The sequence below is a fragment of the Caenorhabditis elegans genome, chromosome IV (assembly GCF_000002985.6).
Source record: "Caenorhabditis elegans chromosome IV".
Taxonomy (NCBI): domain Eukaryota; kingdom Metazoa; phylum Nematoda; class Chromadorea; order Rhabditida; family Rhabditidae; genus Caenorhabditis; species Caenorhabditis elegans.
The window spans coordinates 3,874,252-3,899,819 of record NC_003282.8 but is presented as its reverse complement, the minus strand read 5'-3'; the positions used below and the strand labels follow the sequence as shown (position 1 = coordinate 3,899,819).

Sequence of the window (25,568 nt, the reverse complement as noted above, 5' to 3'; positions counted from 1 at the left end):
GCTTTGCATTCATTCATTTATTGGTAGAATATGTAGGAAAGATAAATAATAAAATGTTGGAGATGGTATATATAGGTATGAAAAGTAGATGGATCCAAGATGCTGTGGTGACAGAGATAAGAGAGTTTAGATGGGAGGAAAGTCGGTGTACATCAAAGGATGATTGAGTTTGACTCAGACTTTATTAACAATTGAAACAATAAATCAAATTTAAATTAATAATAAATCCATTATTAAATTCCTTGGCTTTTGCTTGATTGAGGTATGAATAATGCAATGATTTCATACAATTCCTTCTGTGTGGGCTAGAAGACAGTTCTGTGAATAAAAAAATTATGTTTTAATTCGACTTAAAACGAAACTTGTATTACGAGAACACAAAATTTTGAGCATGCGTCTTGCACAACAAATTTGACGCGCAAAATATCTCGTAGCGAAAACTAGAGTAATTCTTTGAATGAGTACTGTATGGCTTGTGTCGATTTACGGAGCTTGTTCTTCGTATTTTCACATTTTTTGCTTAATTTTGATATTTTATTGGAACACAAGCACAGATCAAATGTCATTTAACGAATTGCTGTAGTTTTCGCTAATGATATGTTTTGCGCGTCAAATACTTTGCGCTCAGATTTTTGTTTTTCTGTAATATTTGTTCCCCAAAAAGTTTACATTTAAAATTTCAAAGGAAATTCAGTTTTAAGAGAAATTTTCAGATATTGTATTAATGAAATCAAACTGAATTTCCAGTCAATCCGTGACGTCACAAAAACAAACAGACAAACATGTTTATACATTTTCTACAAAAATACTTAGAATATTCACAAAAATTTTTGAAATGTTCTAAAAAAATCCAGGTTTTTCAAGAACCGTTCCCCCCCCCCTTGCTTCCCGTTGTAACATTCTTCCTATTTCTCCGCCCCACGTTTCTGTATTTATACCAGCTCTTCTGAGCTGCTCTTACAGTAAGAAAACAACATTTCTAACAAAAATACTTACATAACAACCCAACAAGTTTAATATGTGCATACAAGTGAAGTCGCTTTCTTTTTCTCTCGAAGCAGTAGAAATATTATCTCATTGATAATGCTCACTCTGTTCGTTGAATTCTCTGAAAAAAGTATACATATTTCTGATATTTTTAAATTTTTTATAGTTAGCTCAATATTTCAATAACTTTAAATTTTTTTAGCTAAAGTTTACTTACAATTTTCAGAATCCAATATAAAACAGTTTAATAACAGCAATAATCAGAAAAAAGGACAGCTACACAAGCATCCGAGAACGCCCACCAGGCATTCGGAAAGACGGCAGAATGATGATTTCTTTGAGCCAGAGAGCACATGAGTCAATTTTTTATTACACACTTGTGCCTGCTCTCAGCAGATGGTCTTCGCGTTGAGGAAGAAGCAGAGCAACTGGCCTCTAGCAAGAATTTTAGGAAAAGTTCAACTTTGAAAAATTTAAGTTTCTGCAAATCTAGTCGCTAATAAAAATAACCAATCTTTGAAAAAGTCTCTATTGAATTTGGTAAACGTTGAAAACTATTCTAGGAATTCCATATAATTTTGCTAATTTTCCAAACATTCCCAGGTGGTTCCAGAGCTGTTCAGAAAGATTTCCCAAATTTTCAGAAAATAAAAAAAAGCCAAATACTACCCAAACCTCCCATATGTTTCAGAGTCGTCTAGTTTTTCCACAGATTTTTCGAGTTTCCAGAACCTTCTGAAAGTTCCAAAAAGTTTCCGAAATTTTCCACATTTGTTTCCGGATAATTCTATGCTTGAACTGCTGTTTTTTTTATTTGATATAAAAATAATTGTATTCATAAATAAAATAAAAAAATTATACAATTAACGGTCAAATCGTCGTGTTCCATGCAGACAAATAGGTCCATCAGGTTTTGCTGAAAATTTTTGATTTCATTAAACTTCATAAAATGTCTTGTTAAAGGTGGTGTAGCGCCAGTGGGGATTTTCTCAATGTACTTATAATGATCCAAAATAACCGAATATCATAACAAAATACTCCAAAAATTTTTAGATTTTTCATAATTTCCGGTCAAAGTTTTGGCAAATTGCCAAAATTTTGAAAAATACGAGCTTTTGAGGAAATTTAAAGAAATGTCGCGTGTTTCGACCCCTACAATGTTTCAATACAAATAATTTAAACAAAATTAAAACATAAAAAATGTCAAAAAAAAATTCCCACTGGCAAGATTTACTTTTTTTGGATATATTCCGATAAATTGTTTTTTTCCCTAGGTTTTAATTTTTTCTGTATCAAAAATGCGTTTATTTTTCTAGCAATTCACCAAAAAGTTATAGTAAAACAAAAAAAAATTTCAGTAGTTATCAAGCTACTCTAAAATAAATTTGAATATTTTGACAACCCCGATATGTTTTTATAATGCTCAATTCGTTTTTACTGTAATTTTAATAATTTGTAATTTGATTTCAATGTAAAAATTTTCATTTCAAAACTCACTTTTGTTGTAGCTCCATATTTGAGCCTACTGTCTTTCCCATTCCGCTTTGTTTGAGAAATTTTCAATACATAGGCAGATCTGACACAAAAATGGTTGAAATTTTTTGGGCCTTTTGTTTTCAGCTTACCGAAAGATTTATCTTGGAGCATTTGAGCGAAGGGATGGTCTACAGTAAAGTTGAGGGGTGCATCAAGGGATTCACAAGTCCATTTTATTTGCTCTCCTTTTCGACATATCCATATCCCAATGTGAAGGCGCTTAATGTGAGTTGAGCGTTGAGAAAAGTTAGGAGAACAGCAAAAATTAACATTCTAACTTCTGAAAACATACTAATTAAGTTTACAAAAAATAAACGATTGATTTTCTTATCATGGACTCGGATTTTGATAGAGTTTAGTAACTACTGGTAATCCATCGACCTAAATGAACATAAATCATGACAATTAACTTTTACATCCAAAATAAGATGGTGATTTCGAAAAGTTGGTGTCAGCCGCTGTGACATTGCCGGGCAAATTTCAAATGTAAATTTTCATTACGAAATTCGATGTTTCAAGACAGTAACGATTCTAATAAAGCAATAAAAAATTGGACTACACCATATTTCCGTTTTTATTCAAAAAATGAAAATTTCGAAATATAGGGCTATGATAAACCATTTAAAAATATTTATAAATTCAAAACAATACTATATAAAATCGATTTTTGAACTCAATTTTGAAAAATTTTTCTCTCGTTTTTTCCTCTCGTACTTACAATTCTCATAATCACTTTCAAATCTCTGGACACCATGTAAAAGCAATAATACTAGCAATAATCAGTAAAGAACACCCACCAGGTATTCGTAAAAAAGAGAGAATGATGATCTCTTTGTGCCAGCGAGCACATGGGTCAATTTTTATTACACTGTTGTGCCTGCTCGCTCTGATAGTTTTGACGTTGAGCAAATAAAAGGAACAATGAACTGTAGCAAGAATTTTGGGAAAAGTTCAAGTTTCTGCAAGTCTAGTCCCTAATGAATAATGTTTTCTTTTAAATTCTGAACCTTTCAAACAAATTTAGTAAACTTTTAAAAAGCATTCTAGAAATTCCAAATAATTTTTCAAAATTTCAGATGCTTCCAGAGCCGTTCAGAACAATTTCAAAAATTCTCAAAAAAATGTCAAAAAATTTCTAATACGTTTTAAGCCTCACATATATTTCTAGAGTCGTCCAAAAAAAGTTTCAGACTTCCCCAAATTGTCCCAAAAATGTTCAATATTGGATGTGTACTTACAATTTTCAAAATCGCCTCCATATCTCAGTTTCAAATTCAGGAAAAATTCAAAAAACAATAATAATTAGAAAAAATAAGAGAATACCCACCAGGCATTCGGAAAGAAGAGAGAATGATGAGCCAGAGCGAGGGAGCGAGCGAGAGAGCACAGAGATCACTTGTGTCTGCTCCTCTATAACTCTCTCCGCCAGATGGTTTTGGCGCCGAGCAACCATAAAAATAGGAGCAAAATTTTCCTAACTGCCAAAAAAAATTGCAGGCGTCCAAGATGTGTTTTAATTTTTTTAGGTATTTTCCACTTTTTCCAGATTATCCCAAAAAACTGAGAAATCTCCCAAACTTTTTCCAGCCTTTTCAGAAGTTTCCTGGAAACTCTCAAATTTTTTCGATATTTTCTGAAGCGAAAAAGAGTGCATTTAAATTTTATCGGAAATCCAGTCAACTACAAAACTGACGCTCAGGTTATTCATATATAAATCTGTCATTATTTTTTGAGATGTTTTGAATGAATAACGCATTTACACAGACAGTCTAACATTCATCTAAAAGATTGTCGAAAAAAGCATTTATTAAATATTCACAATTAATACATATCAGAAACAACGTATCGAGTTTATCCCAAAAGTCCTCCAACCAGTCCCCCTCCAACACCTGGGTTGACTCCGAGACCGGCATTTCCGTAGGCTCCCTGGTTTCCATATCCGTTTCCATACATATCTGGAAGCTAGGCTTAAATTGAGTCACTCTACCTAGAAAACTCACTTCCTCCGGCAGGTCCTAGTCCCAGTCCAGTGTTGAGTCCGATTTGTGCAGTCGCCATAGCAATAAGGCCGAGGAGAACAATGAGGTTGCGAAGGAAGCCGAACATTATTTAAAATTCAAGAAAACTTGATGATCGGTTCTTATCCATGAGCTTTTTATACAGTTTCTTTGTTTTGATTCCGCGAACGGTTTAATCCTAGACAATCACATGATCACCATATCCGTATGAGGACAAACTTATCAAGTACGACGTCATGTGTTTGTTTGGGGGTTGGAGAAATTGGGAGAAAGTTTGAAGATCAACGAGCGTATTGCAATGATCAGATCTTTCTACGAGTACATATACGTCACTGTAGTACTGGCCATGAACTTGTCAAAGTTTAGACAAATATGATGTGAGCAATTTCAATAACCAAACTGACAAACTTTTACTATGTCAGATCCTTGGGCGGAACTGTTCCTGGGTAGCCTGTGCTGAAAAAATTGCTGACTACTGTAGTGTGTAGTATGATATTGTATACACTTTACACCTCGGTTACTTCAAACCTGATCCTGGAAATGTTAAAACGACTATCAATTTCAAGCGCCGTACGAGAACAATCTGAAACCTCTCTTGTCAGATTTATCTATTTTTCCAGGTTAGATTTGTCTAGTTCTAAGTAACTTCTCTGTATGATTTCTGCGTTAGATTCCTTGTGATTTGTATCATTCAAATCATAGACTAATTCTGACCTTATCAATCACTTGTCAGAGACGAAACAAACAGTCGCTGACGTCAAAATCACCGAACTAGACAATTTTGTACGTAGGATGTTTATTGTTTGAGAGAGAGAGCGGGTTTGATCAAGATCAGTGAGATGTTCAGTGAAAATTAAACCGTATAAAAGTCAGGATATTAGAAAACAACTTCAAGTCGAATTACAATGCTTGCCTTCCTTCGCAACCTCATCCTTCTCATCGGACTCATTGCCATCGTGACCGCTCAAGTCGGGGTTCAAACTGGACTTGGAGTTGGACCAGCTGGAGCAGGAGCTAGTGAGTTTTTGAGTTGATTTGCATTCTGAATTAAATACTTCCAGATGTAAACGGGGGAGCTGGTCAAGGAGTCAACGGAAACGTGGGACTCGGAGTCAACCCAGGAGGAGCCACCGGAGGACTTCTGGGATAATTAAATAATTGAAAATTCATGTAACGTGTAAATTGATAAGCAACACACATATAATGAATATATTATTAAACATACGACTTTAAAGGTTTTCACAAAATTTAAAAAAAACAGTTTGTCTGAATACACTTATAATGATCCAAAATGACCGAATATCATTAAAAAACTTCAAAAAATTTTGGCAAATTGCCAAAACTTGGAAAACAATAAGCTTTTGAGAAAATGCAAAGCAATCCTACAATGTATTCCCACAAACAATTTAAACAAAATTACACTATAAAAAAGTAGAAAAAACAATTTTTTTAGTCGACTCCCAAAATGATGAGTGATAAAAACTTAGTTGTCACTTTTTGACAGTAAATAAAAAATTTTCATAAAAATTTTCGAACGTTTTTTAAAATGATATTCGGTCATTTTGGCACCGAAGGAGTAGTTTCAATACTTTTCCCACTAGGACTACTCCACCTTTAAGTTATTTGGATCACTCAAAAGGTTAGCACTTTGTATTTACTTTTTTTTTGGTAAAATTATAAAATTGAGCTACAAGTGAAGTACAAAAGTACTTCTTTTTGAACTTCACTCTTAAAACAAAATTGAGTCCTTCTTAAGAATTAAATTAACTTTTATCCAAATTATTGCAAAATCCTAACTTCCAAAAATATTGCACAATGTGCCCATGTGCCCATGAACATGTACCCAAAACTACATTGCATTTACAGTCACCAAAAGAAAGTATGTCTACAGAAACTCCTTCATAGGAGCCTGATGGCTATTTCAACATTTCGATTCTTCAAAAACAGTCAGATCAAATGAATACATGCTTTATTAGAAAAAAATGAGCTTAAATACATTGGTACAATCATTTGAACATCCAGTTTATCCGAGGACTCCTCCGACTCCTGGTTGGACTCCGGCTTGGCCATTGACTCCGGTGCCAAGAGCACCTCCGTTAACGTCTGAAAACACATACATAGCTAAGAAATATTAAAACATTTCAGAATAACTTACTTGCTCCAGCACCACCTGGCCCTGCTCCAAGTCCAGTGTTAACTCCAACCTGGGCAGCCACAATGGCAATAAGGCCGATGAGAAGGATGAGATTGCGAAGGAAGGCAAGCATGGTTTAAATTCAATGTGAACTTGTCAATTGGGTCCATACTGGGTGGTTTTATACGGTTTCGGGGGATATTCAAAACAACAACTTTCTTGTCTGGGTATCAGCGGGCGGTATGCTATATAGATAATATTATCTAAAAAGGTTTTGAGAAATCTCAATGATCAAGATGTTGATATCTCATGATGTTTTGTTTTCAACTTGCCCAACAAACAACTTAGGGCAGAATTGTCTAGGGGAACAGTTCAAGGTTGTTGGGAAGCAAACGGAAATTCAAATACTGTGTACCAAACAGTCACGGCCAATTTTTGTAACTTTAACTTTTTTTTAAAGCATTTTGTTCTTTTATACCCAGACTTCGAATAAATGAAACGTATTCAAATTTAATATTAAGTAGCAATATTCAATATGAACATTCTAATAATATACATAAATTTGTATTATTCCATAGCCATTATAATTTCGCACAAATATCCCTCCAAACATGTCTGACATGTTCAATTCCATGCGGTGACAAGTGGGAAGGTGTCGTCCAGTACGAAAAGCCCCGTTTGTCAAAATACCGGAATGTTCCTGTTTCCGTATTGTAGAATTCTGGCACATAATCCACCAACACACATTTTCCATTGCAGTCTTTGATCAGTTGTGCGTGTCTTTTTCGAGCCATCTCGTATTCATGGAATATGACGATTGCTTTCTGAAAAAGAGAAGAGTTGGACCTGTAGGGTTACTGTAGAACTATGTATATTAGATATTACTGTGGTATTGTTATACATATATTCAGTTTGTAAACGACTATTGCGGTTAATGTTTGGCCGCGTAGAGATACTTGCAAAGATCCGCTGGTGTTACTGTAGAATTACTCAATTATTGATACTTGGCTCATTATAAGATTAGATCCTTTTTTGAATTGATCCCATTGAAGTCCAGCTGTACCCCTCCCCAAATCTTACATCAATAGCCACTGGATCCGTGTGGTTTCTCATAAATTTAGTAATTCTCCTGACAACCTTTGCATTTATTCGTGGCACGGCGTCAAGTATGTACAATTTGTACTTGATATTTGAGATGAATTTTAGCATTTGCTCCTTCATAGTCTGGTAGATGGGGTCTTGTTCAAAAGTTGTCACGTTTTTTGGAAATGGTTCACCAATTGATATATAGCTTAAATTTTTAGGAGTTGTAAAGAAGCTCTAACAAACAACAAAATAAATTTCCAAACCGTGTAATGATAAAAGCGAAATCCGGCTTTTCCTTGCGAATTCTTTGCTCGAAATCTGTGAAGTTTGCCTTACACACCGTATATTGAGTAGTGGGGTACAAAGGTTCACAGCCTGGATGTTAATTCTCTTTAGAGCACATTTGCAATAGTACGCTTACCATATGCAGCACCCTGCATGATACTCTTTGCCTTATAACTACATTCCTGGTAGAACAATTTCGCGTGATTGGCCGTCCAACTGTTACCAATTGTTGCCAACCTGTATTTTCCAGATTTAGAAAGACCCTGAAAGGGAACATCTACCATACTAACAATTATCACATCCTAACTCACAGTATGTCTACACCATCCGAGTGGACCAACTTTGTTCTCATACTTACACGTGGAAGTGTACAAGTTTTTATAGTCATTGACATTCCAGCGATGGTTTAGGCGTTCCGCGTCGTCTGAATTTTTCAGATTTTATTGATTATCTACAACTGCTCACCAAGAGTCATGTCATCCGTAACATTATCCAAACTTGAAATATCCTTCCCAGAAAAGTTCACGTGATCCAAGATCTGATCCTTGTTGATTACCACTATATTTATAAAGAATAGTGCTACAACAAGTAGGCCAATACTTGTAGAAGATAGTCGGAGATACCATTTCTCGAAATTCTCATAAGTGATTACAGCAAAAACTATAGACGACGCCAGAGCAACAGCTAATGCTGAAAATCACAAGTTAGATTGGAATGCTGGCATATTTTCAGCGCCTACAAATCTGATTTCCATTGCAAGTGAGTTTCCAGTACGCGTAAATAGGCCAGTGGATTAGGTATAAGGAGAATGAAATGTCTCCTATATAAATTAGTATCCTATTCGATAATACCAAGTTGTCCTCAGATAGCAGCATTAAGAATCCGGTGCCCATTGTTACTAGAGGCCTGGAATTTTGAAAAGTTTCTTCAGGAAATCGCTAAGCTTTCCCAGAAAGTAGATCCGTTTACACTGGGTAACCATAGCATAATAGCAGAACATTGTTATGTGTTGGTTGAGAAAAATGTGACTAACTTATTCCAGATGACTTTTCCTACTTTTTCTGAGAACATACCGCGAAAAAGTCGGCATTACAAAAAACTGACCTTGCAGGCTCATGAGAAGAATGTTTTTTGAAAATGCCATGAACTAACCTCACAAGCTCCGCCGGCAAGGCAAACGGGCAAATATTAATAGCCAGTAAAATGAGCAGTGTTATGTACGACATGAATTGGGAATGTATCAAAAACCAACGAAATTTATCATTTGGACAGGGTTCTTGACTCCCCTGACCGTCTTCCAAATTGCTGAGCACATGGCAATTTGAATATTTGGGTTTTAAAATTGCGAGAAGATACCCTACCATGCCTGAAAAAGATCTAAGAAACTATCTTTCACAAATTTTTTCCACTCACCTAACATAAATTGCCAGATCCTTGCAAAAAGGCTATTAAATGCCACAGTCTCAGGTACGGAATAGAAATACCATAATGATATGTACCCTGAACTATTTGAGCAAACGCATACAAAACATTCCGGGAATTAATACCTACAACTCCATAGAACCCATATTGCATCTTACTAGGTAATTTGGTTGATAGGAGAAAAATGAAAGGAACCAGGAAGTAGAATTGAATTTCCACAGATAACGACCAGGTGTGTGTGAAGATGTCAATTGCGATAGAGAGCTGGAATATTGCGTTTTGGAAATGCTCAAAGGATATGCTCAGCGGAATATACATATTTTTCAAATTTTGCTCAGATTAGGGCTTCCATGTGGGCGCCGCAAACGCCGCTCAACGCCGCACCCATCGCCGCGATCCAAATCTTTAAAGCGATGGGCGGAACCCAAAAAGTGTCGGACGGGGACAAAGTTTGCACTAAATATTGCGATAGGGTATGTCACTATTTAGTGCAAACTTGGCTCCCATCCGACACTTTTTGGGTTCCGCGCATCGCTTTAAAGATTTGGATGAGGCGATGGGTGCGGCGTTGAGCGGCGTTTGCGGCGCCCACATGGAAGCCCTAGCTCAGATTCACCTTTTTTAAAACTTTAAAAAAACTCACCATGGTAAAATAGTCCTCTGCTGCAGTTTTTGGCCGGTTTGACACAAAAAGTAGTGCATTTACAGCCGACTCCTTGTTCGTCTCAATAGCTGTGTCGGGGAAGAAATTATAGAGACAAATCATGGAAATAAGGATGATAAGTAGATATAATGGAAGAATTCTCTTGAATCTCTTCGAATAAAACAGCGTCACTAAAGAGCACGCCGATTGATTTTCGGCTCGCTTCAGCAGCATACACATTAGAAACCCGGAGAGCACAAAGAATCTGGAATATGCACTAAGATTTAGAAGATTTTCTAAGCATTATGAACTCACTGATCAACTCCTAGATACCCATTTGGAAAATATTTTGGGTAAAAGTGAAAGCCAAGAACAACTAGAATAGCGAGAGCCCGGATGCCTTGAAGATCTAGTCGTTTTGAAGATTTTTGTGTTGGTTGGAACATTTTCTAGGAACAAGAAGTTAAATACAGTCAAAATGAATTCAAGATCAAAACGTTCATGTCAAAACTTTGAAAAATCAAAAAAGAAAGAGAAGTTTTCGGAGGCATCAAAGAGTAAAACGAACGATTTTCCGCAAGCAAATGTTATGCGATCTTTTATTCATTTTTACGTAGAGGTTTATTGTTGCAAAATGGGGAAATTTCTACCTAGAAAAGACTTATAATACTTTGAAGGGCACTTTTCAGTTGGGTGAGCCCGAAACTTTATGGTGTGCAGGCACAATTTTATTCTTCCGTGGCTGGCTGCATTTTTTCGTAGACTGAAATTTTTTGTGGTATTTTGTGGATAGGTGTAGTTAAGCAGATAAGCGTGATTCCATCTTATACGGAAGGGGTTTTCTTATACATGCCTCGAATTTTAAAAATAAAGTTCCGAAATTTTATCATCTTAAAAAGGTATTAAAAAATTCATTAACAATCTAACAATCAATTCACACTCCATTTCACAAAACTATTATAACTTTTCACAAATATCTCGCCAAACATGTCTGACATGCTCAATTCCATGCGGTGACAAGTGGGAAGGTGTTGTCCAATACGAGAAGCCCCGTTCGTCAAAATACCGAAACGTTCCTGTTTCCGTATTGTAGAATTCTGGCACATAATCCACCATTATACATTTTCCCTTGCAGTCTTTGACTAATTGAGCATGTCGTTTTCGGGCCATTTCATACTCGGCAGGCCGGACGAACATGTCCTGAAATGTGGAACAGTGTATTAAAAATATATATTGTAGGAATATTGTAGAGATGAAACATTGCAGTTAACGTTTGAAATATTACTGTAGGATAGTGTGAACATCAGACATTTTATTTAGTGCTAAGAGATAACCTAATAGATAAGTTCAGTGATAAACTCTAAATTTCTCAATTTCACGTTCTCCAAATTCACAAATAATTTAGATTTCAAAACGTTTTGTAGAATTAAAAAAGCTTTAATTCAAATACTTACATCAATAGCCACCGGATCCGTATGATTTCTGAACAGCTTGGCTAGTTGGTTTATGACACCCCGATTAATACGTGGCAGGGCGTCAAGTATATACAGTTTGTACTTGATATTCGAAATGAATTTCAACATTTGCTCCTTCATGGTTTGGTAGATGGGGTCCTGGTCAAAACTTGATACGTTTTTTGGGAATGGGGCGCCGATTGACATGTAGCTGGAATTATTAGAAATTGTAAAAGGACTAAACGAATTTCGAACCGTGTGAAAATAAACGCAAAGTCCGGCTTTTCCTTGCGAATTCTTTGTTCAAAGTCGGTGAAATTTGCCTTGCACATCTTACTTTGAGCACTAGGGTAAAGGGGTTCACAGCCTAAAAGTCAATTCTCATTAGAGCACATTTGCAGCGCCAAGCTCACCAAAAGCAGACCCCTGCATTATACTTTTCGCCTTGTAACTGCATTCTTGGTAGAACATTTTTGCGTGATTAGCTGTCCAACTATTACCAATTGTTGCCAACCGGTATTTTCCGGATTTTGGAAGACCCTGGAAAATTTTACAACCTATTAATTGAGGCCACTTTTCTCACTTACTGTGTGCCTGCACCATCCAAGAGCGCTCTTTTTATTCTCATAGTCACACGTGGAAGTGAACAGGTTCTTATTGTCATTGACACTCCAACGATAGTTTAGGCGTTCGACATCATCTGGTGTTTTTAGATTTTATTTATTACCCAGAACAGCTTACCAAGTGTCATGTCATCTGTGACATTATCCAAACTTGAAATATCTTTTCCAAATGAGTTAACTTGATCCGATATGTCATCCTTATTGATTACCACAACATTTATGAAGAATAGTGCTACAACAAGTATTCCAATACTTGTAGAGGTTAACCGGAGGTACCATTTCTCAAAAGTCTCATAAGTGATTACAGCAAGAACTATGGAAGACGCCAGAGCAAGTGCTAGTACTGAAATTTTCTAAATAAATTTCTAGATTCACGAATATTTTCAGTGCCTACAGACGTGACTTCCATTGCAAGTGAGCTTCCAATATGCATAAATTGGCCAGTGAATAAGGTATAAGGAGAATGAAATGTCTCCGATATAAGTTAGTATCCTATTTGATAATACCAAGTTGTCTTCAGATAGCAGCATCAGAAACCCGGTGCCCATTGTCACGAGGGGTCTGGAAACACAACGAAGTGTTTGTACGATAAATTCGGAGGTCTTAAAACTAACCTCACAAGCCCCGCCGGCAGGGTGAATGGGAAAACATTAATAGCCAACAAAATTACCAGAGCAAAATATGACACTGGTTGCGAAAATTTCAAAATCTCGCTGAATTTCTCTTTTGAACAGCACTCCTGACTCTCCTCGTCGCTGAGAAGTTGCTTGCAGTCTTCTTCCTCATCATCCAGGTTGCTGAGAACTTGGTAGTGTGGATATGTGGGTTTAGTAGTTCCAAGAAGATAGACTACCATACCTGAAAGCAATTTTCTAAAGGTATATCAAAATTCCAACATACCAATCATGAACTGCCAAATCCTCGCAAAAACACTATTGAATGCAACAGTTCCAGGTACTGAATAGAAATACACCAGTGAAAGTCCTGTTAAAATTCTTTATAACTACTACCCTCAGAAGCTAGCAAAAATACCTATAACTCCATAGTACCCATATTGCTGCTTCCCAGGTAATTTGGTAGATAGGAGGAAGATGAAAGGAACCAGAAAGTAGAATTGAATTTCCACTGAGAGCGACCAAGTATGTGTGAAGATGTCGATTGCGATAGAGAGCTGGAATTAGCAGAAAATTGAATTTCTTGTCAGTTTCGGTAAAATCCGCTGTGATTCAGATGATACTTCGGATTTCCATAAGGGTCTCAAAACTAAAACTAGGTTCTCGAAGCAAATTCTACATTTGAAAAGTTAGGTCATGTGTCTCTTGTTATAGAACGCACTTATGTCTTTTTATCATTAGAGCGCAATTAAAATACAACTTGCACACATACTTTCAGAGGCAGCCATAACGATATTGCCCGCACCTAGGAGTGGCGATAGGTCGACCTGTTGCGACCTATCTCCACCCCTACCAGCACCTACCATTGTAAAATAGTCCTCTGCCACAGTTTTTGGTCTGTTTGACACAAAAAGTAACGCGTGAAGAGCCGACTCCTTATTCGTCTCAATAGCTGTGTCAGGGAAGAAATTGTAGAGACAAATCATAGAAATAAGGATAATAAGTAGATATAGTGGGAGGATTCTCTTGAATCGTTTCGAATAAAACAGAGTCACTAAAGAGCACGCCGATTGATTCTCAGCTCGCTTCAGCAGCATACACATTAGAAATCCGGAGAGCACGAAGAATCTGGAATGTGATTTTTTCAAGATGTTTAAGGTAGGGCTTCCGTGAGGTCGCCGCGGCTGAGAGCCCTAGTTTTATGCATTATGAACTTACTGATCAACTCCTAGATACCCATTTGGTAAAAACTCCGGGTAGAAGTGAAAGCCAAGAACAACTAGAATAGCGAGAGCCCGGATGCCTTGGAGATCCAGTCTTTTGGAAGGTTTTTGCTTCTGTTGGTCCATTTTCCTGGAACATTTTTTTGGGAACAACTTTTTCGTTTTTACTTTTTCTATTTTATAGGAACGGAATATAAAAGCCATAATAAAAATTGGGAAAAGAAGAAAGTTGTGCGCATTTCCAAGAAGCTGGACGAAAAAAACCACAAACCGTGGAAAACTTCCAATTGACTTTTGGAAACATCTAAAAAATCTTCGCTGATTAAAATCAAGCTCAAAAACTACTAATTACTACATTGAAAATGAAAAATGGCTCTGCAAAATCGCAAAATGAGCCGGAGGAAAAGGTCGTGGGCTGTCGTTCAAACGCTGTTCAAACATTGTCTTCTCCTCGATGTAACAAGTCGGCAATCAGATTGTAATAATTTTTTTCAGGTAAATTGTAGAAACGAATTATTGAATTCAACTATAATTAAATCCCAAAAGTGAATAAGTTTGTGGAGAATTTCAGAAAAATCTAGAAATGATGATTTTTCCAGAGAGAGAGCCTGCTCTCTAGTTTGAACTCTTGGCTTGGAGCATCTGTGCAAATGAATTGAATTCATGTAAAAATTATTATTTGCCATCAGTCAAAGCGGAAATAGGAAAAAACCTTGCAAAATTGTTTAATTTTCCAGAAAAGCCTAACTTGCAAGCGTGACAGGCACAACTTGGCGATAAAGTAAAATATGAAAAATTTCAACTGAAAAACCCATTCAAAACTAAATTTTAGATATGTTATTAGTTTTCATCACAATTTTGCACATTTTTCAGTGAAAATTTTTTTATGGCACTTCTCCCAGTAAACCTGTGTTCATGCCTGCCGGAAATTCGTACTTCTCCTATAGCGCAAAATAATTGAAAAGGAAGTTATGGTGCATCGAGTAATGGGTAGATAAATGTCCAAACGCGTCAAAATTTGCCCAACTCCTTTTGATTAACAAAAAACTATCTAAAACAAATGGTGCGTTTTTTTTTCGTTTGAGTAAAATGCCGAGTAACAGAAAATTAAGAAATCAGTCATTTATTTTTTATATTTAAAAAAAGAACAAAAAAACCAAACTAAATAAATAAAATACATTTTATAACTTGGCACAAATATCTCTCCATACATGTCGAACTTTTTCAATTCCATGTGGTGATAGGTGCATTGGCCCCGTCACGAACGAAAATCCTCGTTCGCCAAAATACCGAAACGTTCCGGTTGCATTATTGTAGAATTCTGGCACATAATCTACCCGCACACATTTTTCGTTACAGTCCTGGAATAGTTGCGCGTACCGCTTTCGAGCCATCTCGTACTCGGAGAAGTCGACTAATTGTTTCTGAAAAAGGTTACGGTGGGGTTACTGTAGGGTCAAGCTAAACTAAAAACTAGAACAGAGCGGCGTTCAGAAAATTCAAAGCGATACAATCTTACATCAAGAATCACTGGATCCGTCCCATTTTTCAGAGATGAAGCTATTCTAAAAATTGCGCCGCCAACAATACGTGGAACTGCATCCAAAATGTATAGTTTGTACTTGATATTGGAGATCAGTTTTAGCATTTGACCCTTCATCGTCAGGTAAACTTCATCGTTTTCGAAACTGGAAACGTTTTTCGCAAATGGAGCGCCGATGGAAATGTATCTGAAAATACTTTTCATGTTTTTGCCTAACAAGAACCAGTATACCGCGTAAAGATAAACGCATAATCCGGCTTCTCCTGCCGTATATGTTCTTCGAAATCCGTAAAATTTGACTTGCAAGTAGCACTTTGAGTGCTGGGGTAGAACGGTTCACAACCTGCAAAAAACTAAAGTTAGTTACGTACTTTGTAAGTACAGTATCCATTTTACCATAGGCAGCTCCTTGCATTATGCTTTTTGCCTTCCGTCCACACTCTTGATAGAACATTTTTGCGTGATTAGCTGTCCAGCTATTTCCAATGGTGGCCATTTTGTATTTTCCGGATTTCGAGAGTCCCTAAATAATTACTTTCAGAAATCACCACTACAAACTAGAAAATCAACAGACTCAATTTAATAGTAAGCCATATCTAGTTCAACTTCGAAAAAACATCATACCGTGTGCCGACACCATCCCAGCGGAGTTCCCACACTTTCATATACACACGTAGGAGCAAATAGGTTTTTGTTGTCATTGACTGTCCATCGATAGTTTAACTTTTCAGCGTCATCAAATGTCATGTCATCTGTCAAATTGTCAAGACTGGTGAAGTTTCTTCCGATTGAGTCGTTGTGATCTGATATGTCGTCTTTTTGAATTACTACCACGTTTAGAATGAATAGTAGAACCACTAGGAGCCCAACATTTGTTGAAGATAATTTGAGATAGCATTTTTCAAAAGTTTCGTATGTGATTACAGCGAGGATTACAGAAGAAGCCAGCGCAACTGCGAGTACTGAAATTTCTTCTTAAAAAGTTTGATACGTCTTCACTGCTAACAAATCTGATTCCCATTGCAAGTTAGCTTCCAATACGCATAAATTGGCCAGTGAATTAGGTATAAGGAATATGAAATGTCTCCGATATAGGCTAGTATTCTATTTGATAGTATCAGGTTGTCCTCAGAGAGCAGCATGAGGAACCCAGTGCCCATTGTTACGAAGGGTCTGGAAGAACACGCGAGTTTTTTGTTTTTGTCTATGATTTCCCAATTTTCGTCTAACAATTTTCAATTCCTATAAACTAACCTCACAAACCCTGGCGGTAGAGCAAATGGGAAAACAGTTATTACCAGTAAAATAACAAGACCAACATATGCCCCTGGTTGAGAAAATTTCAAAATCTCGCTGAATTTCTCTTTTGGACAGAATTCCTGACTCTCCTCGTCTATGAGAAGTTTCTTGCAGTCTTCTTCCTCGTCATCCAGGTTGCTGAGCACTCGATAGTGTGGATATGTAGGTTTTGAACTTCCAAGAAGATAGACTACCATACCTGAAAGCAATTTTCTAAAGGAATATCGAAATTCCAACACACCAATCATGAACTGCCAAATCCTCGCAAAAACACTATTAAACGCCACAGTTCCTGGCACTGAGTAGAAATACACCAGGGAAATTAAACCTGTTTATAATTCTTTATAGCTATTCTCAGAAGTTCTAGAAAAATACCTATGACTCCATAGTACCCATATTGCAGCTTCTCTGGTATATTTGTAGATAGGAGGAAGATGAAAGGAACCAGAAAATAAAATTGAATTTCCACTGAGAGTGACCAGGTATGTGTAAAGATGTCGACTGCGATAGAGAGCTGGAATTAGCCTAATCAGTTTTTATTGGATTTGTAGCTTTTTCTGTGTTGTCAACAGTACAGATTTTTATATGAAGCCATTGTTGAAAGTACCAACGGTATTATTGAAGGATTGGGTAAATTGAAATCTACCAATTGATAACCCACCATCTGAAAATAGTCTTCTTGTACTGACTTTGCTCTGTTTGACACAAAAAGCAACGCGTGAAGAGCAGACTCCTTATTCGTCTCAATAGCTGTGTCAGGGAAGAAATTGTAGAGACAAATCATAGAAATAAGGATAATAAGTAGATATAGTGGAAGGATTCTCTTGAATCGTTTCGAATAAAACAGAGTCACTAAAGAGCACGCCGATTGATTCTCAGCTCGCTTCAGCAGCATACACATTAGAAATCCGGAGAGCACGAAAAATCTGAAATATAAACTACGATTGTAAAGATTTTCTAGGCATCATCAGCTCACTGATCAACTCCTAGATACCCATTTGGGAAAAACTCCGGGTAGAAGTGAAAGCCAAGTACCACTAGAATAGCAAGAGCCCGAATGCCTTGGAGATCCAGTCGTTTTGAGGGTTTTTGCTCGTTCATTCTGTAAGACAATGAAAATATATATATTTTCTAATAGTTAAAGGTGAAGTACCAAAATTTGAGACATTTGAGAAGTTTTCAAGAAGTTTTTTCAAGACAGTTTTTTTTAATGAAATTCAGTGTTTTCAGACAGTTTCGAGCCTACTGAAGCAATAAAAATTCCTCACAATCAGTGTTCACTGTTAGTTAAAAATATCAAAAAGTAATATTTTAAACGTTTTATCTTGGCTCATTTAAAAAATAGCAACAAATCATTAAGTACAAACCGATAAAAAAGAACCAAAAAATATTTGATAATTTTTGAGTTTTAACAATTGGGTGCAATATTAATAGAGAAAATACGGTACCTGCTTTCATTTGTCCGCGGGAAAGTTTACTTTAGATAGTAAAAAATACGGATAACAAACCGTTAAGGAACTGATAATGACTGTTATTCATCAAATGAGCGACGTGTCAAAAAACACGTTGACATGATTGTTTTTTCCGGTTTTTACTGCGTGTAGCGTCAAAATTGAAAAAAAAAATTTTGCGTGGTTTCTTTGTGTAAGTTCAATCTAACTTTAAATTTTTTTAACCGTGAAATTTTAATTTACATAATTTTAATTTACATAATTAAGTTCCATTTATTTCTCAATTATAAACTAAAACAAAACGTACAAATTCCATGATTCTTATACTTTTCATTTTGTCATTGACAATTACTTTCAGCGATGGAAAGGAAAAGATCAGTGAGTTCCAGTTGTAAACTGTACCTCATGTTTTGCAGAATTAACGTTTTCATTTCCAGAATACACAAAAATTAGCGAGCTTAGTTCAGTAGCTCCGGGACTTGAGAACCAAGTGGACACAAACTTTCAAAACTTGGAACTTTTTGTAGAATGGAGCAACTGGAGCTGTTGCTCGGCGTGCTGCTGCCCCAAAGCTGTCTGTAAGCAGTTTGAGACAAGTGGGGATAAATGGTAGGTGGCTTTGACTGACTACACCTAAAGCCAAAAAACATTTAATAATTCCAGCAAGACCGTGAAATCCATCCAGCACCGTCGAGGGGAACTCATGATCCGACGGAAAGGAGCAACTGAAAATGGCGACCTGGAGAAGCTCTTGATGAATCGGGACACTGCAAAGTTCTCAGAGGCTATCAGTATCAGCAGTATCACCGATGACCTAGAAAAGAGTAGAATCGCACTGACCAAAAAGCTCAAGGTCCCTCCTGAGACACTAGAGGTGTTTCAGGCAAAAGATTGCGCGCAGCACAGTCAGAAGTTGGATTGTTGGGAACTAGCAAAATGCCTTTATAACTCCACGGAGGTGAGGAACTTACAATAGAAACTAGGAGCTTAAGCTAATCTGAAAATTTCCAGATGCTCCCAGAGAAGGAGGTGACGAATGTCGAGGAGCGAGATGTCTGTGAGAACGCGTCGATCTTGGTTCTCCGTGACGCTTACAATATCCTGAGCCTAATGCCGGAGCAGTTGTACAGACTGCAAATTGATCGGAAAATTGGTGATGGGAATATAGTAGATGCGAATTTCACGTACAATGGGAAGCCTGTGGAGAAGTTGAAGCGCGTTAAAGATTGTGAGCATCAGCCGAAGAGGATTGTGAGTTTTTATATATTTTGCCATGACCAAGCCATGACTGTTAAAATTCTTTCGGCGAGAAATTTAAGTTTGATTTTTTAAAATAAGAAAGTAATTTTGGGTGCAAAATTGGAATTTTAATTTTTCACACTAGTTATAGGCATAGACTCAAGGAAATTTAAAATTCAGTTTTTCAAAAATAGATTTGACAAAAATAAAAAAATATCTGATCTGTATATAGATATAGATCTGTCGATAGAAATAATTATCTATGGGTAACAATCCTTCTAACTGAAAAGACACTGTAAAACGATTGTTTCGTTCTGGGAAAGGCGATGGGGGATAACAAATAGAAAACTAAAAACTTGAAGCTGGATACCTCAAGAAATAGGCGTATTTCTCTTCCTGATCTTTCCGCTCACTGTTTCCGTTTCGTAAGTAAAAACGAAAACTGTCCACCTTCTTACATGTTTCCCCGGAACCCGCTACACTAATCGGATATTATCTTGAAAACCAGTTATGGTATAATTGCGAAGAATGAACATTATCTCAAAAAACTCCGAACTCTCGTTTTCCTCAGCGGAAAAAACAGACGATAACTAGCTATCATCTGTTCAGAACTCGAACAAAATTTTCCTCGATCCAAAACTGAGAAGGTCGTCCTTCCCACGACAGAAAATGTCGTACGTCTGGCTTTCGTAGGTAGAACTGTCGGAAAAAAGCACACGATACTCTACCCCGCGCTAAATTACACACTTTCCTCTGCAGAAACTGCTACAAAATCTATATTTTCTCGACGGAGGCCGTCGCACATCCACTTTCCTCGAAAGAAGCAGTCGGACATCGCACTTTCTCGACAGAAGTTGTCGGATCTACTAACTTCCTCGGCAGAAACTATCGGGTTAATTTTACCTTTTAATTAGGTTTTAAACTTATGAGATAATTTTAGCAGTAATCTCTTGGCAACTTTTAGCCCCAAGGCTTTTCTCGTTCTATCCTGTACTACACGCAAAGCCCATAAATCTGTAACTCAATCATCTCTGTTTCTCGTTTTTCTCATGTCTCTCGAGCGAAGCTAGGAACTAGGGAAAACTTTTTCTCGGGGGAGCGCAGCGACCCGAGAATCAAGGAAATTTAAAATTCAGTTTTTCAAAAATAGATTTGACAAAAATAAAAAATATCTGGCACAACTCACTTTTGAATTGATAATAATTGTTTATGACAGGAAAATCAGAAAAATTATAATTCTCAATTTTTAAATTTTGATGGAAATTCAAGATTGTATCGAAAAACATGCATATTTCGCGGTTTTGAGGTTCCAGCCTTATTCCATAATGTATGTTTCCCTAAAAATTCACATCCAGTTCCAACACCCCAACAGCGAAGACCTGATAGTGCGACTCAGCGAAGCGGAGCTCGCCGAGAACCCAAAGATCATTGCCGTTATCAGCTATCAGTCCCCGTCGCAAATCGAAATTGCCGTCGACCTGGTGTTGAAAACAAAACAGAAGAGACCGTGAGTTGTTGCACTTGTCAGGTTCTTCGAAAGTTTTGTTGTGATTTTTTTTTCAGAAATGAAGATAGAAAACAAGATGACCACTGGTTTTCGATTATTCTTATCTTGTCGCTGGGTAGGTTCTAGGCTTCTCGTCTGAAATAAAATATAAATTTTCAGCATTGTGTACTCTGATCATTCTAGCACTCTCTTTGTTTTTCTTGAGATGATGTGAATAAACATGATCTTTTATTTTTATCTCTTTTTTTGTTGCAAATTAATTGATATTTCGGACCATAATTCTTATCTTATCTCTTTTTAAAATATACAAAGATTCGATAAGACCAGCACACAGAACACACGGGCGAAGGTCTCTTTCCATTTTTGCTCTTGCCGACTTTTTTAAATTGATTTTTCTCTGATTTTCGATCAATTACTTGCAGAAATGTCCTTCCGAATCGGTCGGCGATGTTTTAGTAAACAATCTTATGATGCTATCATCATTGGCGGCGGACACAATGGTCTTACAGCGGTATGTTTTTTTTTTTGATTTTGGGTATTTTTTAAGGTAGGTGTTGTCCTAAAATTTTTCCATTTCACTGAAAATTTGGAACGAAAATCTAGTTTATTGTGTTTCAATATTGCCTTTTGAATTTTGTTTTCAAATTCTTAGCTTAATTTGAATGACTGTTAACGTAAATATTGTCTAATTTTCAGCTTAAGCTTCAAATTCCGAAAATTGAAAAAATTTCTGTTTCTTTTTTTTCAGTTTTTTCAAGTTTTTTAGTTAGAACGGCTTATTTTTAAGGTAATTTTTTTCTAAAAAAATTATATACAATTCTTAAAATGGAAGATTTTGCAAAATTCTGGACTAAAAATTGTGCGATTCTTCGGTTCAAATTTCTTCAACTTGTGCTGCTAACTCCGTGGAGCCGATTTTCCAAAAAAATACACTTTTCAATAGTTTCCAAGTTCAAAAATTTTCAGGCTGCCTACCTCACAAAAGCCGGCAAAAAAGTATGCGTCCTGGAACGCCGCCATGTGGTCGGCGGAGCCGCTGTCACAGAGGAAATCGTCCCTGGATTCCGATTCTCGAGAGCCTCCTATCTTTTAAGTCTCCTGCGGCCTGTTGTTATGCAGGAGCTTAATCTTAAAAAGTTCGGGCTCCGTTATCACATCAGAAACCCGAATTCCTTTACTCCAATCCGAAATACTCATGAAAGTCTGCTACTTGGAATGGATATGGCTGAAAATCAGAAGGAAATCGCAAAGTTCTCACAGAGAGACGCGGGAAATTACCCAAAATACGAGCATTTCATATCAGAAATTGTGCATTCTTTTGAGCAACTTATGGATTATGAGCCACTGGATCTACAGAAACCAATTCACAAGCTTCTTCCGCACCTTTACCTGTTGTTCAAGACCGTACAGCCATTGGGGTTGCGGAATGCCGTAGACTTTTACGAATTGATGACAGCGCCGATCTCGAAAATTATGAACAAGTGGTTTGAGAGTGACGTGCTGAAGGCGACGTTGGGAACCGACGGTGTTATTGGATTGGCCGCGAGTCCAATGGATCCTGGAACCGGGTGAGTTATTTTCCGGTCTACAGCAGGAGGAGCTAGGTTTTTAGACACCAAACATCAGCTTCTCTTTGACAAACTCATAAGTTTCTCGAAATTTCTGGTGACAGATACGTCCTACTCCACCACGTCATTGGAGGACTTGATGAGCACAAAGGAGCCTGGGGCTACGTGTATGGTGGTATGGGCGCTGTATCCAACGCCATCGCCGAATGTGCCAAGAGCCATGGAGCCGAAATCTATACGGAGCAAGACGTTCAAGAGGTGCTTCTAGATGGAAACGTTGCTAAAGGAGTCCGTCTGTCAAATGGCAAGGAGCTCCATTCGAAGATTGTCATGTCGAATGCGACTCCTCATGTAACATTCAACCATCTTGTCAAGAAGGAGTCACTTCCAGAGGAGTTCCACCGAAACATCAATCAAATCGACTACACATCGCCGGTGACAAAAATCAATGTAGCTGTGAAGGAGCTTCCGAACTTCTTGGCCAAACCGAATCAAGGATCAGAGCCAATGCCACATCATCAGACGACGATTCATATGAACTGTGAGAATATGCAAGTGGTGCATGACGCGGTGATGGATTATAAGAACGGGAGATATAGTAGAAGGTTAGTTGGTTCAGAGGGGTTTTCATCGGTGGGCGGCAATTTGAAAATTGTTAAACCTATAATTTGTCTTGTATCTTTGTGGGTACGGTAGGTTGCGGTCCAAACTGCCGAATATTCTGAAGAATTTTCTGTAGATCAAACCGTAATAGGACATCCTAACACTACGTATAGGATTCGACTAGTCGCGGCCGTTTTCAGTGTCATAACATTTTCCCCCGTTTTCTTGAGCTAAAGTAAAAGTTTTGACAGGGAATTTGTAAAATTTAAACATTTTATTAACAATCCGAATGAAGACGTGGTGTCAGCATGTCCCATTACGGTTTGACCTACAAAAAATGCGGAAACTTTTCCCCAAAAAATGTGACGTCAGCACGTTTTTAAGCATGCGAAACAGTTGAGAAGACTGCATCTAAATTTGCGTACATCTACGTAGATCAAACCAACATGGCGCACTCTGACACTTCGTGAATAGACACAGTTCCTTTTCTGATCAAATAAATATTTTAAATTCGATGAATGATTCAGGATTTCTGACAATTTGTAAAACCCCTTTTAGAATTCATGATACCATCATTCTCGCCATAAACTTCAATTCAAAAGTTTGCAGACCAGTCATCGAGATGACAATTCCCTCTTCAGTCGACCGAACCATTGTGGATAGTGCTGATGGTCACGTCGTCCTCCTCTTTACCCAGTACACTCCCTTCTCACCGAAAGACGGTGAATGGACGGAAGAAAAGAAGACAGAATACGCGAAACACGTCTTCTCGGAGATAGACGCTTATGCACCGAACTTTTCATCAAGTGTCATAGGCTATGACATCTTGACCCCACCCGATATTCAGAACACTTTTGGGATTACTGGAGGGGTAGGTCCCATTTTTAAGGCTCAATTTTCAAAATTTGCTTCAGAACATCTTCCACGGATCTATGAGCCTTGACCAGCTGTACGTGTCCCGCCCGATCAGCAAATGGAGCAACTACTCAACGCCCATCGAGTCCCTCTACCTCTGCGGAAGTGGTGCTCACCCGGGAGGTGGTGTGACTGGAGCCCCCGGTCGGTTGAGCGCACTTCATGCCCTCAAACATTTCTAACGTTCTAAGTCTCTTCTCGCGGTTTTTTATTGTTTTGTTTGTCTTGCGCCAGTGACTCATAAAAACATTTCCAACACCATGATGTATTGCAAAATGTGTGTTTCGAAACTGCTGAGGAGACGACGAGGAAGTGATCTTTTGATTCACGATTTAGTTGCGGTGACCTTTGATTTTTGAGTGATTTGGTGGAATTAGAAATGTTAAGCGGGAAATCTTCAGAAAATTATAGAAATTTTCAAAAATGTTCGTAAAAGTTTGGGAAATAATTTCAGATTTTTAAAAAGAATTTACGTATGTATTTTTCTTTGGATTTTAAAATTAATTCTTCAAAAAATAGTTGAAATTTCTATTTAAAAAAAAAAAGAAAAACTATATCCAATTTATGTTCATACCTGAAAAAAAGCAAACATTTGTAATTTGGTATATTGAAAACTGTCAAGCTTTTCTATTTTTCAGGTTAAAAATCAATTTTCCACAGATTTGTCTTGAAATTTTCAAAAAAAAAGCTGTGGTTCTGTAGTTTGTGAAATTCGTATTTTTATTGAGTAGTCTAGTGTGATTTGTGCTCCCAGTTTTACAGCTCCTTCCGCAGGATCTTTTTTCGCCAACACAGCAAGTACGAAAACTCATCGCCACTTGGTCAAAGGTTGAACTCGTCTCAGTTTCGAAAAAAAAACCGAGAGAAACTCATCGGAACACAACAGAATGCCGCCCATCGCTTGATTTTGACCTTTTTCTTGTGTTGTCTGCTGCCTCTTGTGAAGAGATAGAGAGACAGCGAAAGAAATGCCAAAAACTCGTATAAAAGAGCGGCCAAAACGCCACAATTTGTTAGTTGTTGAGAGGAGTGTTTCCCTCAAATCTCTATGGAGATTTTTTTTTCGGGTTTCCCATGGTTTTCTGATCGTTTGAGCTTTGCTTTCCGCTTTTTCTCTTACATTTTTACTTTTTTAAGGCTTTTTCAAAACTAGAAAACTTCTCGAAATAACATACGAAAAATAAGATTGCGAAATACGTGAAATATCGTATTTTACTCAAAAAAAATTATTGGGAATTCGATTTTTTTTTTCATTTTATTTCAAATACATTTTCTGCCAAAATCGCAGTTTCCTATATTTTTGGTGAGTTCCGGGGAAAAATAGCTTCAAAGCTTTATTTCCATTTATAAATAGCTCTAGTTTGCAAATTTTTTGTCTAAAACGAGCGAAAGTAATGACATTTTTCAATTTTTTTTTT

The 25,568-nt window shown here is 37.2% G+C and overlaps 8 protein-coding genes and 2 pseudogenes across 12 annotated transcripts; 3 read left to right on the top strand and 7 right to left on the bottom strand.

The window, feature by feature from the left end:
• Window positions 1–13: 13 nt before the first annotated feature.
• On the bottom strand, window positions 14–1,342 carry F56D6.16 (annotated as a pseudogene). Its single transcript has 3 exons — window positions 1,205–1,342; window positions 997–1,108; window positions 14–318 (listed from the first exon to the last, which is right to left on the bottom strand). Coding segments are annotated over exons 1-3 (555 nt in total).
• Window positions 1,343–1,822: 480 nt separating this feature from the next.
• Window positions 1,823–3,857, bottom strand: F56D6.17 (annotated as a pseudogene). The gene is made up of 4 exons: window positions 3,762–3,857; window positions 2,613–2,803; window positions 2,485–2,563; window positions 1,823–1,903 (listed from the first exon to the last, which is right to left on the bottom strand). Coding segments are annotated over exons 1-4 (447 nt in total).
• Window positions 3,858–4,313: 456 nt separating this feature from the next.
• dct-8 (DAF-16/FOXO Controlled, germline Tumor affecting) lies at window positions 4,314–4,750 on the bottom strand. The gene is made up of 2 exons (NM_001038323.3): window positions 4,524–4,750; window positions 4,314–4,478 (listed from the first exon to the last, which is right to left on the bottom strand). The coding sequence occupies exons 1-2, from the start codon at window positions 4,627–4,629 to the stop codon at window positions 4,375–4,377; spliced, it is 210 nt and encodes a 69-aa protein (NP_001033412.1). The 5' UTR covers window positions 4,630–4,750; the 3' UTR covers window positions 4,314–4,374.
• Window positions 4,751–5,389: 639 nt separating this feature from the next.
• On the top strand, window positions 5,390–5,762 carry F56D6.8 (Glycine-rich cell wall structural protein). Its single transcript, NM_001028064.2, has 2 exons — window positions 5,390–5,558; window positions 5,603–5,762. The coding sequence occupies exons 1-2, from the start codon at window positions 5,447–5,449 to the stop codon at window positions 5,689–5,691; spliced, it is 201 nt and encodes a 66-aa protein (NP_001023235.1). The 5' UTR covers window positions 5,390–5,446; the 3' UTR covers window positions 5,692–5,762.
• Window positions 5,763–6,493: 731 nt separating this feature from the next.
• Window positions 6,494–7,493, bottom strand: F56D6.9 (Glycine-rich cell wall structural protein). The gene is made up of 2 exons (NM_001038329.3): window positions 6,697–7,493; window positions 6,494–6,644 (listed from the first exon to the last, which is right to left on the bottom strand). Exons 1-2 carry the CDS (start codon window positions 6,806–6,808, stop codon window positions 6,565–6,567), a joined length of 192 nt encoding a protein of 63 aa, NP_001033418.1. The 5' UTR covers window positions 6,809–7,493; the 3' UTR covers window positions 6,494–6,564.
• On the bottom strand, window positions 7,257–10,557 carry oac-21 (Acyl_transf_3 domain-containing protein; the record flags this gene model as incomplete). The annotated part of the gene is made up of 12 exons (NM_068032.3): window positions 7,257–7,499; window positions 7,756–7,966; window positions 8,025–8,136; window positions 8,183–8,309; window positions 8,358–8,470; window positions 8,512–8,736; window positions 8,786–8,952; window positions 9,199–9,412; window positions 9,460–9,546; window positions 9,594–9,732; window positions 10,112–10,376; window positions 10,427–10,557. The coding sequence occupies 12 exons, from the start codon at window positions 10,555–10,557 to the stop codon at window positions 7,257–7,259; spliced, it is 2,034 nt and encodes a 677-aa protein (NP_500433.3).
• A 426-nt stretch (window positions 10,558–10,983) lies between these two features.
• On the bottom strand, window positions 10,984–14,151 carry oac-22 (Acyl_transf_3 domain-containing protein; the record flags this gene model as incomplete). Its single annotated transcript, NM_068031.7, has 12 exons — window positions 10,984–11,311; window positions 11,566–11,776; window positions 11,821–11,932; window positions 11,979–12,105; window positions 12,153–12,265; window positions 12,307–12,531; window positions 12,583–12,749; window positions 12,803–13,046; window positions 13,089–13,172; window positions 13,221–13,359; window positions 13,666–13,930; window positions 14,021–14,151. The coding sequence occupies 12 exons, from the start codon at window positions 14,149–14,151 to the stop codon at window positions 11,069–11,071; spliced, it is 2,061 nt and encodes a 686-aa protein (NP_500432.3). The 3' UTR covers window positions 10,984–11,068.
• Window positions 14,152–15,131: 980 nt separating this feature from the next.
• Window positions 15,132–18,379, bottom strand: oac-23 (Acyl_transf_3 domain-containing protein). The gene is made up of 12 exons (NM_068030.2): window positions 18,316–18,379; window positions 17,844–17,969; window positions 17,529–17,793; window positions 17,243–17,381; window positions 17,109–17,195; window positions 16,823–17,066; window positions 16,575–16,741; window positions 16,193–16,530; window positions 15,965–16,091; window positions 15,800–15,911; window positions 15,545–15,755; window positions 15,132–15,449 (listed from the first exon to the last, which is right to left on the bottom strand). The coding sequence occupies exons 2-12, from the start codon at window positions 17,966–17,968 to the stop codon at window positions 15,207–15,209; spliced, it is 2,058 nt and encodes a 685-aa protein (NP_500431.1). The 5' UTR covers window position 17,969; window positions 18,316–18,379; the 3' UTR covers window positions 15,132–15,206.
• Window positions 18,380–18,600: 221 nt separating this feature from the next.
• On the top strand, window positions 18,601–21,294 carry F37C4.8 (YkgJ family cysteine cluster protein; the record flags this gene model as incomplete). 2 transcript variants are annotated; one of them, NM_001307610.3, is made up of 7 exons in its annotated part: window positions 18,601–18,696; window positions 18,756–18,927; window positions 18,982–19,276; window positions 19,330–19,569; window positions 20,913–21,064; window positions 21,121–21,179; window positions 21,224–21,294. In NM_001307610.3, the coding sequence occupies 7 exons, from the start codon at window positions 18,633–18,635 to the stop codon at window positions 21,271–21,273; spliced, it is 1,032 nt and encodes a 343-aa protein (NP_001294539.1). The 2 variants fall into 2 exon arrangements, with proteins under 2 accessions (NP_001294539.1, NP_001368298.1); NM_001380172.1 differs by lacking the exons at window positions 18,601–18,696; window positions 18,756–18,927; window positions 18,982–19,276; window positions 19,330–19,569; window positions 20,913–21,064 and having other exon boundaries at window positions 21,123–21,179; window positions 21,224–21,238.
• Window positions 21,295–21,486: 192 nt separating this feature from the next.
• F37C4.6 lies at window positions 21,487–24,418 on the top strand (the record flags this gene model as incomplete). Of its 2 annotated transcripts, NM_068027.5 has the most annotated exons (5): window positions 21,487–21,575; window positions 22,031–22,632; window positions 22,737–23,237; window positions 23,845–24,106; window positions 24,150–24,418. In NM_068027.5, 5 exons carry the CDS (start codon window positions 21,489–21,491, stop codon window positions 24,330–24,332), a joined length of 1,635 nt encoding a protein of 544 aa, NP_500428.1. The 2 variants fall into 2 exon arrangements, with proteins under 2 accessions (NP_500428.1, NP_001368297.1); NM_001380171.1 differs by lacking the exons at window positions 21,487–21,575; window positions 22,031–22,632; window positions 22,737–23,237 and having other exon boundaries at window positions 23,858–24,106; window positions 24,150–24,332.
• Window positions 24,419–25,568: the final 1,150 nt, after the last annotated feature.